Source organism: Eurypyga helias, unplaced genomic scaffold (genome assembly GCF_000690775.1).
Source record: "Eurypyga helias isolate BGI_N326 unplaced genomic scaffold, ASM69077v1 scaffold8740, whole genome shotgun sequence".
Taxonomy (NCBI): domain Eukaryota; kingdom Metazoa; phylum Chordata; class Aves; order Eurypygiformes; family Eurypygidae; genus Eurypyga; species Eurypyga helias.
This window is the reverse complement of record NW_010225005.1, coordinates 33,190-45,605: the sequence shown is the minus strand read 5'-3', so window position 1 is coordinate 45,605 and position 12,416 is coordinate 33,190. Positions and strand designations below refer to the sequence as shown.

At 41.9% G+C, this 12,416-nt stretch overlaps 1 protein-coding gene across 1 annotated transcript in view; it reads right to left on the bottom strand.

The window, feature by feature from the left end:
* Positions 1-8,470: 8,470 nt before the first annotated feature.
* LOC104506578 (von Willebrand factor-like) overlaps positions 8,471-12,416 on the bottom strand; it is a gene marked incomplete at its 5' end in the record, with an annotated part of 28,437 nt that continues 24,491 nt past the window's right edge. Inside the window, 2 exons of the mRNA XM_010147571.1 lie at positions 8,471-8,812; positions 9,733-9,830. Of these exons, the coding sequence (XP_010145873.1) occupies positions 8,624-8,812; positions 9,733-9,830 (287 nt within the window). The remainder of the gene's footprint in view (positions 8,813-9,732; positions 9,831-12,416) is intronic.

The following is a 12,416-nucleotide window of genomic DNA, read 5'->3' as shown; positions in this document are numbered from 1 at the left end:
AATTATTCAAATTATTTTTAATTTTTTAATATTTCAACTAAAGAGTCTTGGACACAGGAGTATGCATGATAATTAAATAAGCCTTCATCAAGCTTAAAGGAAACAGGCCATCAGAGGAAATCTCTTGGAATGAAATTTTATATAGGAAATCTATTCTTTCTCTGATATTACTTGAAGGAAAAGGTCCAGTAGGTTTCATTAGAGGTAACTGAGACTAGTGCAATGTTCTCAACTCTCTATTTGCATAAAAGGATAAAGTTTGACTGTTAAATTTCAGATATCTAATGTTTCTTTCTTCAGGTTGGTTTAAGAACTATTTAGATGTTTAGACACTTACTACTTCACTGCTGCTACTAAATTAGTACCACAACTAAAGTCAGCATTCGACAGGTCTCTCTATAAAGGGTATTTCATTTCTGATCGTATTGTGGAGGCTGGAAAGGAAAGGGGAACAGTGTTGTGTGTGGCCAAATGTAAAGGGTCACAACAGAAATACTGAGTCCTACCCAGGAGATTCACCTTTTTGAGCATCCTGGCGGGTCTGGATGTGGCATTTCGAACTGAATGTTGGAATGGGGTCCAGACAAGCAGCTGCACCTGGGCTGTCAAAGGCATTAGCCAGCACTTCTCATAGGTGGCTTTGCCCTTCCCATCTACAGTTTGAGATGTACTGTATGAGCACTCAAACTGCAGGCTGCAAACTTGGATCTCTTGTCTCTTGGTGGAAACTGAGATGTGGGGGAACAGGTAGGAAGTGGCAAACCTGAAAAAATGTTTTCTGCTTCTAGCTCCACTTCTTCCTCCCTTCGGTTGTATCCCCAGATTCATTCCCCAAGTCCGCTAGATCATGGCATATGGCTGGAACAATATGATGAAGATGGGAATTTGGCAAAGAAAATTGTGGAGCTGTGCTGCCTCCTTAAGTGCTAGCAAGACTGTCCCATCTTCCATCTTGTCTTAACCCTTGTTACTTCCTCCAAGCCACACTTATACTTCCATTTCCCAGAAGCTTCCTCCTCTCCATGATAGGCTTCATACCCTCTAATCTGAAATTTGCTTTAATATGTCCCAGGCTGCATTAGAGGCAATAAAAAAAAAATCCTTATTGCTCTTTAATTCCTGTGATTCTTAAAAGGCACTAATGGTAGAAGACACAGTGGTTGAAAGCACACTCTACTGTAGCTGAGCTGACTTTGGTGGAGCTTTGGACAGGAAGTAATTCTGACACAAGGTGAGCTCCTTCCCATATGACCATGATATGGTGACTATAATGATTCTGGAAATCATTAATATGTGGTAGGCAGAGAAATTTCTCCATAACCCTCTGAACCTTTGTGTGAATGCGTGTTCACTGATTCTTTAAAGTAAGAGTTACTGGCACAAAGGATAATAAAAATCCTTATACAATCATTTCAGGAAAAAGGAAGCCTATGGCCATCTGCTCCATGGGGGAAAGAGAGGCTGAAGCAGCACATTATACAGCAGAGCAGTGAGTGACCCTGCTGACAGGGAGCCCAGATGCAGATCAGCAAGTCCAGGTCAGGATCAGGGCTGGAGGTGGTGATCAGGATTGGATACAGCTCAGCGGTCCCGCAGCAAGGCAGCAGTCACGAGGCAGCTCTGAGGTCAAGCCAGAAAGCAGAGCCTCTGGGTTTGGGTCAGGGCTAGACCAGCGAATGGCCGAGATGGAGTAGATGTAGCTGCCCCTCAGCTGCGATGCAGGTGGGGCGAGGGGTAAAGCCCCAGCTTAAAACGTGTTTCCAAGGGAAAGGAGGGCATGTCCTCACTTCCAGCTTTCTTCGTAGCAGCTCTGGTCAGTGAAGAAGCTGTTCTTGGACTCAGCCAGCTAAATCTTTAATGTGGCCACCTAAACGCCTAAAAGGGGGATGAATTCTGGGCCCTGGCAGGCTGCCCCTGAACTGCTGCCAGAACAACAGCATTGCAGCACCTCAGACTGGGGCAGGCAACGGGGAGTGTGGCTTTTTTCTGGCTTTGACTGGCCTAAATTGCTATGGTCACAGACACAAATGTAAAAACCTGTTGTTGTGCTCTTTAGTATCCCCTTGTACACAGGAGCCCTCAGTTATGGCATTAGGAGCTGGAAGAATACACCTGAGTTAACAGAGTTGCTCTCTCACATCTGGCACATGCCATGAGCCAGAGAGTCTCTTAAAGGTTGGAAGACTATGGACATGAATGGTCAAGAATGATGGAAACAGAATAGAGGTCTCAAGATAGATATGGGATCCACAGAGTATAAAATAAAAACCTGGGCTGCCTTATGAATGTTTGTGTTATCTGAAGCTTAATGGAGCTGTATCTACATAACACAACTGTGTGCATAAATTTACAGACTCCCCTCTTGGGTTTTTTTAATTCTACTCTGCATGTACAGATTACAGAAAGTACCTGATTCTTTCTGACATAAAGTATATATCAGGACTAAATGCAACAGTGAAGGTTCAGGGGTAGTAAAACATCACTGGAATAACTCAACAAAGATCAACAGTACGCATTAAATCTAATGGCTCTTAGCACACTGTGGTCTGCTATGTAAATAATTTTAGGAAGGGACTGGATGGGAGAACACAGAAGTAGCATCATTTGGAGCTGCATGATAGTTTGGAGTTCACAGCAGAGCTACAGACCCAGAAACAATGAGATAATGTGGAAACAACCCCAGAGATTTTGACTGTAGCAGTAAAGTAATGGCGACACAATATCAGTACTGAACATTATTCTAAACTTATACACTGGGAACTCAGACAAAAGGTTTTATGCACTGAGCAGATTTGTTCTTTGCATGTGGGAACTGAAAGCTCACCGTTGCACATTGTCTTCTGAAAAAGGATATTGCTCGCTCCCCCCAGTTTCATTGCAATAAGGCAAATGCAGATGGAAACAGCAGAAGTCCAGCACAAAGCATTTGCCTAGTGCTTGTCTTTTCCACATGGCTCACAACACTGACCCACAGCTGCACTCCTGAGCCTTCGGAAGAAATGAACTCTGAGCTGTCTGTATGTAACATGGGCCACAGAGTTATCTTTTTTCTTTTTCTTTTTGAAAATGTCCTGAAAGGAGACACAGAATTCCTTTCAAAGTATTCCTTTCTCTGTTTCCCCACCCCCTTTCCACCCATTCAACTTCACCGGCAGTAATTAACATTGAAGCAGAGAATAAACTTACCGAGTGTGTGTGTTTCCATGTTGCCTGGAGGTTTGGCTGGAAGTTGCGTCAGTGCTAATAGGATGTGGCTATGCTGACTGTGTGCACAATCTGCTTCTGCAGTGGCTTAAGCAGTGAGCAGCACTAGCAGCTATTTCCATCCTGGCTTGATCCTGGCTTAAGAAAACCACAAACTGAAGTTAATTAGTGAGACCTTCTCTTTTGGTGCTTACCATCACGGAGGAAAAGAGGGAAAAAGGCAAAAAGTCCCATCACTTAAGAGGCCATGGGAATTCTCTGCATATTAGGCATATTTTGTCCTAACTCCCCAGAAGGCAGTGGAGAGGGATTGGAGGAAAGGAAAAAGAAAAAAGCTAAAACCAGGGCTCTACATCAGAGCTCTGTCCAAAATAGCATTATTCAAGGATTAGACTATCTTGGAGGTGGTTCCTGTGCAAAAGAGTGTCTTTTTATCTGCAAAGCTTTAGAGAGCTTCTAGGTAGGAGGTAAGTGCAGAAAACTTTTTATAAGGCTCTGTCTCAACTACTCAAGTTACCTTACTGCCTGGATGCTACACCATCATTCCTGCATGAAATATTCAGGGGATTGTCTTGTAATCAACTGTTTAATCAGGAGAGGTGATGGATCCTGCTTAGCCTTCAACCTTACGACTTAAGCAACGTACTGGAAAGAAAAGTCATTGATGACTAATTCCACCTGAGAAAGGGCTTTCATTTGCTGATGATAATTGGAGGGAAGTGTAATTACTTGGAGTTCAGATTTTTCTTCTTTCAGCCTATTTATGACACTGGGACAGTTTCTCATGTGAGAGGGGGAAATGGATTCATTCAGTGACTGAATGAAGCACAGTGTTTCTGGTAGCATGTGAGCTGGGATCATGAACTGTGACATGACCATAAAAAATAGCAGTTGTCTGTATCACATAGAGATGTATTGATGTGCTATGGCTAAGCTATCAAAGATACTGAGTTTTTACAGGGAGCGGTATGGCTGTTCTGTCCCAAAACTTGGGCTGGGTGCTGTAAAACTTACCCAGCAAGGCTAGGAAATACATGTGCTGGTTTAAACTCTGGATACATTTTCACTGAGTAGTTGTCCTTTTAATGAAAGAGTTACAGACAGACCAAACAGGATGAAATTAAATTAAATTGTGTTCATCTGTTTACTTTGGCTCAACTGAAGTGCTGCACAAGGAATTTTATGTGTTACCTACACTAATGTTCTATGCCTGATTTTACTTAAAAGGGAGAGGGATCAGGATACCTGACGGTCTTGAACAGCTTTACACAGGTAAATCAAACTTTTCTGCACCTCATTTCACCCCTGACAAAAGGGGGAAAGTAACAATAAAGTCTTTCCTTGTGCATACAGGGAAGACAAGAATGTTAAATGCTACAGAATACTTTCTTAGCATTTGCTTTAGTATGCATATAGAATCCTATATAGAATTCTATTCTATACTTCAGATAGGAAAAGTTAAATCACCCCACTCTTCTTAGTCCATCTTTTGGAATGATATCCCCAAATTTCTAAAAGAAATGTATCAATAGGTATAAATCTGACCCTGCTAGTATCTTACATTAATCTCAGAACTTCATTTAGAAACTGCCTTCAGTTACAAAACAGGGAACAACCTGAATGCCACAGTTTCTGGACTGACTGGTCTAAAAACTATTAGATTACCTAAATTTAAAAAAAAAAAAACCAACAACAACAACAACAAAACAAACAAAGGTGCTCTCAGTTGCTGTGTGTAAGCTCTCTAGCAGGCAGAGAGGGTGCTACGCCACACAGGCCGGTTCTTTGCACACTAGGCCATGCATACAAGTTTGTCTGTCTGCAATTTTTTTTTGACTGCATAACCACCCCATCCATTTGAACAAACGAGTCGCTCTTTTCTTGATCGCTTTTATCCAATGTTCACAGATGCAGAGATCTCAATGTAGTTCATGCTTTCTTGGCACAGGGCAATGGTGCAATCACATACTGCTCCTGGTAATTTTTTGCTAAAAATGTGGGATCAGAGAATACTCCAAGGGGAAGTCCAACTCAACTGTTGAACTGCTTTTTGCCTTGATGTTTTATAACTGTGATATTTTATAACTCCCTGGATAGATAGCAATCTTACTGCTATATATACGCTTATCTCTGGGAGAGTGGAACAAAAACTTGCTGAAAATCATGATATTTTATATCCATATTATATGCTGCACCAATTAAATACTAAAACAGGAAGTCATACCCACTAATTTTGGAATAGTATAGGAATGTAGAGCCAGGTCCCGCTGGGATCCCTGAGGACACAAAGCTCTGCCTGCACAGGTTCAAATTACTAGCTCCTATAAACCATAAGAATGGGTCCATTACAGGTAATACAGTTAGCTCAGGTAATAAATAATATACACAGCAGGCAATATGAGGAGGAAGCAATATCCAGCTGGTTAAAATGGAGCTGGGTCTGTAGTCTAAGGACATTTTCCAATAGAGAAAATCATACCTGTGCACCACTGTGTTTCCTAAGGGACCTGAGTATGGTGTTAGTTGATAGTGCAGAGCCTCAACAAATAATGCCAATATACCAGATTGTGTTTCACCTGCTGCAGATAAGTGGTGCCTGGAAGTCATAAAAGTTAGCAAGGAGATTAGATGCTTTTAATAATTAAGAAGTTATATAAGACTCCTCCCCAAATTCATTTAACATTCCTGTAAATCTATCCTGTTTCATGCTCAACGATCCAGCCAGTCTCCTGAAGTGGTGGGAGGATTTCTGAATCACTGGTGGAAAAGCATAGACTAAGGTAGCTCAAAACCATCCAGTCTCACGAGCAGCAACTACAAGATGAAAAACAATGTTCCTCAAAGCCTGGATGCTGCTGGTGAATATTAATGGATCAACCTGGTGTACAGCACTGTCTGATGTGCCAGGACACTACTACTGCTCGTGTGCACAGCTCTCTACTAAGCAGGTACTTGATTGCAGGCCTGATTTTGTTCTTTTCTTCTGCCACACAAGAATGCTTCTGCAAATAGCAGAGGTACACTACATGGCACTGGCTGGGTAAAAGGCAATCGAGACCTGCATGGAGGAAGTCCAAGCCCATTTTCACACTGGCACCACCAGAGCCTTAGGTGAAAGGCAGCTTTTTTGGTGGCAAACTGCCTGAAAAATCTTGATTCTCATGCCAGCAGATCAAGGCCAAAATTTATATACCTTCTCAGCCTGTTAATGTAGACATAATATTCCCTTCCTCCTGCTCTTTCCCATTTGTCTGTGACAGAATTTTCAATGGGGAATCTTCTTCTGGCCTTGAATACAACAGGGCTTTGCATTTAATTGGAATATATAAATACTAGTTAGGCACAAGTAACGATATATAGATCATACAGAAGTCCACAGAACTCTGTTCTGTCAGAAAACCCAGTAAATTCTCATGGGGCATATTGTGTGCCCACTTTAGTCCATATACAGCCATAGATGCTGAAAGCAAAACTGCAACCAAGGAAGGTGAAGAAAAGGCATGTAGCATGACACATATTCTTGAACCTGTGTGAAGTCTCAATACAGTTCTGCTTATCTAATTTCACTGAGCTACATCTCTTATGAGTTTGATCCTATAACCAAGCAGTTTTCCAATAAATAATCTAGAGTTCCTTAGAAAAAATTAATTGCTCCAGACAATATCTTTGTTTTAGTCTGTTTCTCTCTTGAGACACTTAGATCCACAACATTTTTCTTGTTAATTGAGGTAGAATTGATGAAAGAAGGAATGTTTTTTCCCCTCTGTTGGTCAGATCTGTCAAAAAATTCCACCTTGTAGCTGGTGGAAAACACTGAAAAATTCTGTCTGAAAGCATGTCTGCATGCAAGCATGTCTGATTGTTCAGAAAACTGTGGCTCCATCTATGCCCTATGGATGCTCCTGTGTGTCCTCCCCATGCCAGTAAGCTGGTTCCTGACTCATACAGTTATCTGATTAGAAGACTTGTCTGCAGCCATGAAGCCTCAGGCTGTAATCCTGTCAGCTTTCATGAGCTAAGAAGGGTCAGTCTGGGTGAGGGCACCAATGGAAACAAAGGGGCTGTACCGTGATGGTAAGGGGAAGACACTGCTTTTTACAGACCAATAGATTTTTTTTTTTTTTTTTTAGGTTGGAGAAGACCTTTAAGATTGTCAAGTCCAACCGTTAACCGAACACTGCCAAATCCAGCACTAAACCGTGTTCTTAAGTGCCACATCCACACGTCTCTCAAATACTTCCAGGGATGGTGACTCAACCACTTCCCTAGACAGCCTGTTCCAGTGCTTGAAGAAATTTTCCCTAATTTCCAATCTAAACCTCCCGTGGTGCAACTTGAGGCTGTTTCCTCTTGTCCTATCACTTGTCACTTGGAAGCAGAGACCAACACCCACCTCTCTGCACCCTCCTTTCTCATAGCTGTAGAGAGTGTTAATCCACTCTTTTTGGCTGGTCCTCTCTGATGCCGCAGGCTGCTGTCCCAAGAGTTGCTTATTCGCAGCTGCAGATGAGCTGGGTGACCCAAATCCGTCTGTCAGGAAGCTTAATATCCAGAGGCAGCTACAACAGGGAGCTAGTGCAAGAATGGAGGAAAACTGATGACAGATCTACCGCAGTAAGTGAGGCTGGTGTCAATTAAAACTTGGTTTCTCTCCCTGGGCTTATTGTGGTCCACAGCAGAAGAAAGAGAGATGCATAGAAAGCCTGTGATTCTCATACCACTCTTCAGCAACTGAGGATGCCTTGAATGAATAATAAGGGCAAAAAGGGCCTACAATTCAGTATGTGCTGAATCCACAGCTGAATGGCAGAAGAGAAGAAGCAGGGATCCGCCTGGTTCCGCTGAAAAAGGAATACAACTCTGCTTTTTAGTTGAAAGCACAGAGGGAGGGGATTTTTTCTCCCAAAGAGAGCCATTCATGCTGATGGGGAGGTGTTTTGACACATTTGATCGTGTGACATTGGTATTCATGTGAGGAGCAATAGCTCTTCATCTCAAAAATTTCCTCCCTGTGACCCAGGGGCAATGGTGACAACGTCCTCTGAAATGCCTTCCATTTCCACAGATGCCAAGCTAAAAACTGCTCAAGGCTGACCTGATTTCCTGAACTTTTCTGCTAGGCTCCTTGTAGTTTTGCAGGTTTGAAGGGATTTGGGTTTTTTTAATAATGTGGATTACTTTCTACGGTGAAGATTAAGTTGAACAATACAATCTGCAATATCTCATCTAGAAACAAACCCAAAAATAACCAGAAGATGCTCTATTGTGCTAGTAAATTTTATTGTTTGTTATACTGGTGCAATTAGTTAGTCAGGATTCTACTGGATAAAATCATCTACAGAGAGAAAATGAGGCTTGCACTGTGGAGTTCCTTCATCATAGAAATTGAGATTACACAGCTGGGGTTCTTTGGAAATATTCAGTCCGTACACTTCCGAGAATAACATTCACACTGAGAGGCAGAAGGGATGTAATGCTGCACCACCGTCCCATTGGCACACCGCAGGGGGATCGTGACGGTGGTTGTTTGAGTGGCTTTACAGCAGCTGCAGAGGTCTTCCCATTTCCCTGTCTGAACAGAGTATCTGGTATTGCTTCTGCACTTGCCCTAAATGGAAAAAAAGATACCAAGTTTAACCAGTGCCAGACCTTAGTGCAGTTAGAATCCAGGTTCTTCCCTTCAAAACATCTATGGACAACTTTGCTTTTAGTTGTTGCCTGCTGTAAACCATGAACTCAGAAACAGGGATCTGATTCCAGAGTGCGGGGTGCTGGTCAAAGAGTAATGTCATGAGCATAAGCATAGAAACGGAGCGGTGAAGAAACGGGTTAGACAAAAAACTCCCTATAATTTAAAATATCGTAGGCAATGTCCAGAGCTACTGTGTTGGCTTCTAATAACATATGGTTATTGTGTCAGCGGTGTGAGATCACGCATTCAGAAAGTGCTTTAGCCGAGATATTACAAGCCACACATCCATTGTCCTGCTGGTTGCTCTTTTTCTTTGTTCTACTTGCTCTATAAGGTGTAAGCAGTGGTGGGGAGGAAATGAAAATTTTAACCTGATTATAGGAGAAACGTACAAGCCATACAGAACACAAGAGCTTAGTGCGCAGACTAACGGAGGAGTCATAGAGCTTACAGAGCACAGAAGTCAAATCATAGCACTCAAGTTTAAATGTCTGTTAAAGTATCATGCATTTAAATAACTATTTACACTCTCATAAATCAACTTGAGAGCCTGAAGAGGGGTTTCTGATGTAAGAAAAGGAGAAGGGTATGAACAAAGCCTTTATGCTTGTGATATGCCTTTTTCTTGCTGGCTTAACTAAGGAAAATTCAGGATCACCGTATTACTTTAGGAAATAATTACCAATGAGGTTTACACTGTTAGAGTGAATCAATGAGAAGGACAGAAACTGGTGCTTCACTTACTGAAATGAAGCCCTAGTGGAGGCAAAGGTTTCCCTTGTGGAAGAGAGAAAGGAGCAAGGGCAGGGGGCAAGGGGGTTGCTTTTGTTATTTACCTCACAGTGAGAAATAGGCACTTCTTTTTCAGCCACACATCCATTGATATTCTTATACTGCAGTCTGGTACTTACTGGTCGACATTCCACTTCCACACCTACCAAGTTTTTAAAAAAGGGGGAAAAGAAAAAGTTTTTGATAATGCTGACAATTGCCTTTTTTAACTCGCCCTTATCACTGAAACTGCTGTTAGTGAGATGTCATTTATGGGTAAGATCCCTAGCAAGAGAATTAAGTGAGCCTCCTTAGAATAATTAATCTAGAGCTGTGTGACTATATCACACTAAGGCCTAAAACTCCACTGGAGACCAGGGTTTCCCTCTTTTTTTTTTTTCCAATGGACTGCTTTATTTTAAAAGTCACCTTGCCATCTAATGTCTACCTGTTACCTGTTGGCTTTTGTGTTAGACAGCTATCCTTTTAAAGATAGTTCAATGGCACATTGGGCAAGCAGGAAAAAGATGGCACACATGGGAACCCCAATAACCTAATCAGAGAAACAACACTGAGCTGGGTATTGTGGGGATGTCACAGGAGAGAGATCCCATTGTCTTGGGATGATCCCCTTCAAGCTGAGCCGGTGGGAGCTGCCCTCCAGATCACCTTACAGGCTGAGGTGGGTCACTGCCCACTGTGTGGGACTCCTTAAAGGATGCTAGGGAAGCAAATTTTAGGGTTTTACAAGACTCAATTATTACGGGATTTTTAGGGGAGAAAACAAAGGTGGGGAAAGAGAGGGATCAAGGTGCTTTGGAGAGGAACAAGCATGGGAAAATGGATGGATAAAGGCATAAAGAGAGCTGGTTGCATGTTAAACATCTGCTGATCCATACTTTTGTCTGATTTCGCCCTACGTTTCATCAATGCAGTCTGACCTTTCCTCTTATTAAACTCCATTTCTAACTACTTGTTCCAGGGGATGGTCTCTCTGTTTGGTGTGGATATGTGTGTAAAGAGGTTCAAGTTCCAGAAACTAGAATTGGACCACAGGTCATAGGGTCCATGAGTCTAGGTTAGCAGGGATGCAGGGCCAGTTACTGAACAGAGTGCCTAAGACCACTAAGGACCGTTATCCTGATCAGCCAGAGTGGGGATCAGTATGAGAATGTGAGTGTTGTTTATGTTTGCCAGAGTACCAAGTGTTCTTGTGAGTGCATGTACATAAAGAATGTGTGCGTGCATGTTGTATACATGTGTGTGTGCCTATTGGAATACATGCCTGGACCCGGCAACGTGCAGTTGTGGTATTCTCACCTCTATCAGGATCCTAGATCTGACAGCTCCTAACAGTCCTCTCATGTGTGGTGGATTTTGCAGAAAACTAACATGTCAAAAATAAAAACGAGGGAAAAATACCTCACCAAGATTAGAAAACTAATGCTGCAAACTTTGAGTCAATGGGAATTTTTCCACTGTCCTCAGTAAGCCATGAAATATTCTGATACTTGTTTTCCAATACTTTTTGTTACTAATGGTCGGGTTTTTCCATCTAGCAAGAAATCCACACAAGAGGCAGTAGGTCTGGACTTGTATGCCGAGGGTGCAAGCGCAGGGAATCTGCTGATCCCCCTTTGGAAAGTGAGGGATGCTATGATTTGTGAACTGTGCTAGTCAACCCAGTGACTCAGCTCCTCCGCTTTTGAATGGAACCTCTCCGTTGACATGCTCAAACCAAGACTGATGTAGAATATTTTGTTCTGAACACCCTTGTCTGTTCTGGTTCATATCTAAAGACTTGTGAAGGAGCTATTACCTCTTTAAGTGGATATTTTATCCACTGCAAACAGCAGGTTTTTGTAGTGTTAAGATAGTGCTATACCTCTATGTGAAGACAGGTTCCTAATTTCACTCGTTTATAGCTAATCAATGGAATGTCTGTATTTACCAGAATACTGGACTATTCTTTATGTAGTGTTTCAGAGCTGAAGGAATTCAGCTGGACATCTGCATAACTAAGTACATACGCTGATTGAAGAGAAATTTATCCATCTTCCTAGCAGCAAACATAGCTTTCAGTACCTTTTCCATGGGAATGTTAGTACCAAATTGGCTCTGTGCCTTGCTTTATATTTTGTTTAAAAAACAAAACAAACAAACAAAAACAAACAAATAAAACCACCAAACAACGAACCACTTGAAAAATGTTTCTGGCTCCAGGGCTGGAACTCCTAGTTCTTTTTTAATTATTTCATCACTTCATTTCATAAAACTTGTCCACCTGGAAGGAATGCACAACTGTGCCCACACAACTGAAAACCCCAAGCAAAATAACTGTCTTCAGACTCAACACAGCTTCCTCACCTTTTTGATTCTGACTTATCAACTTGTTCTCCTGTTACTTTACTACTCTTGTTTACACTTTTTGTAGATTGTGCCTCCTTTGCAAAGGCAAGTGCTGGTGACTTAACAAGACATGCAACTGAGATCAAGAGGGAAAAGAGGTAAGAAGAAGAGATACAAATTCTTTGTTAAGTGGGAAAATAAGGAATGTACTTTGCAAATAAGAAGTCCTTTGCTAGTAGCACAAACACCTAATGAGAAAATAAGTCTGTTCACTTATGTGTTCCTACGTAGTTGAAACCTGGAACAATGCCCTCAGACACACTAACAGACTATGACTGACAAGGCATAACATAGAAAGGGAAATTGGATTCTGAAACAGCCTTTGTTCAAAGCCACGTAT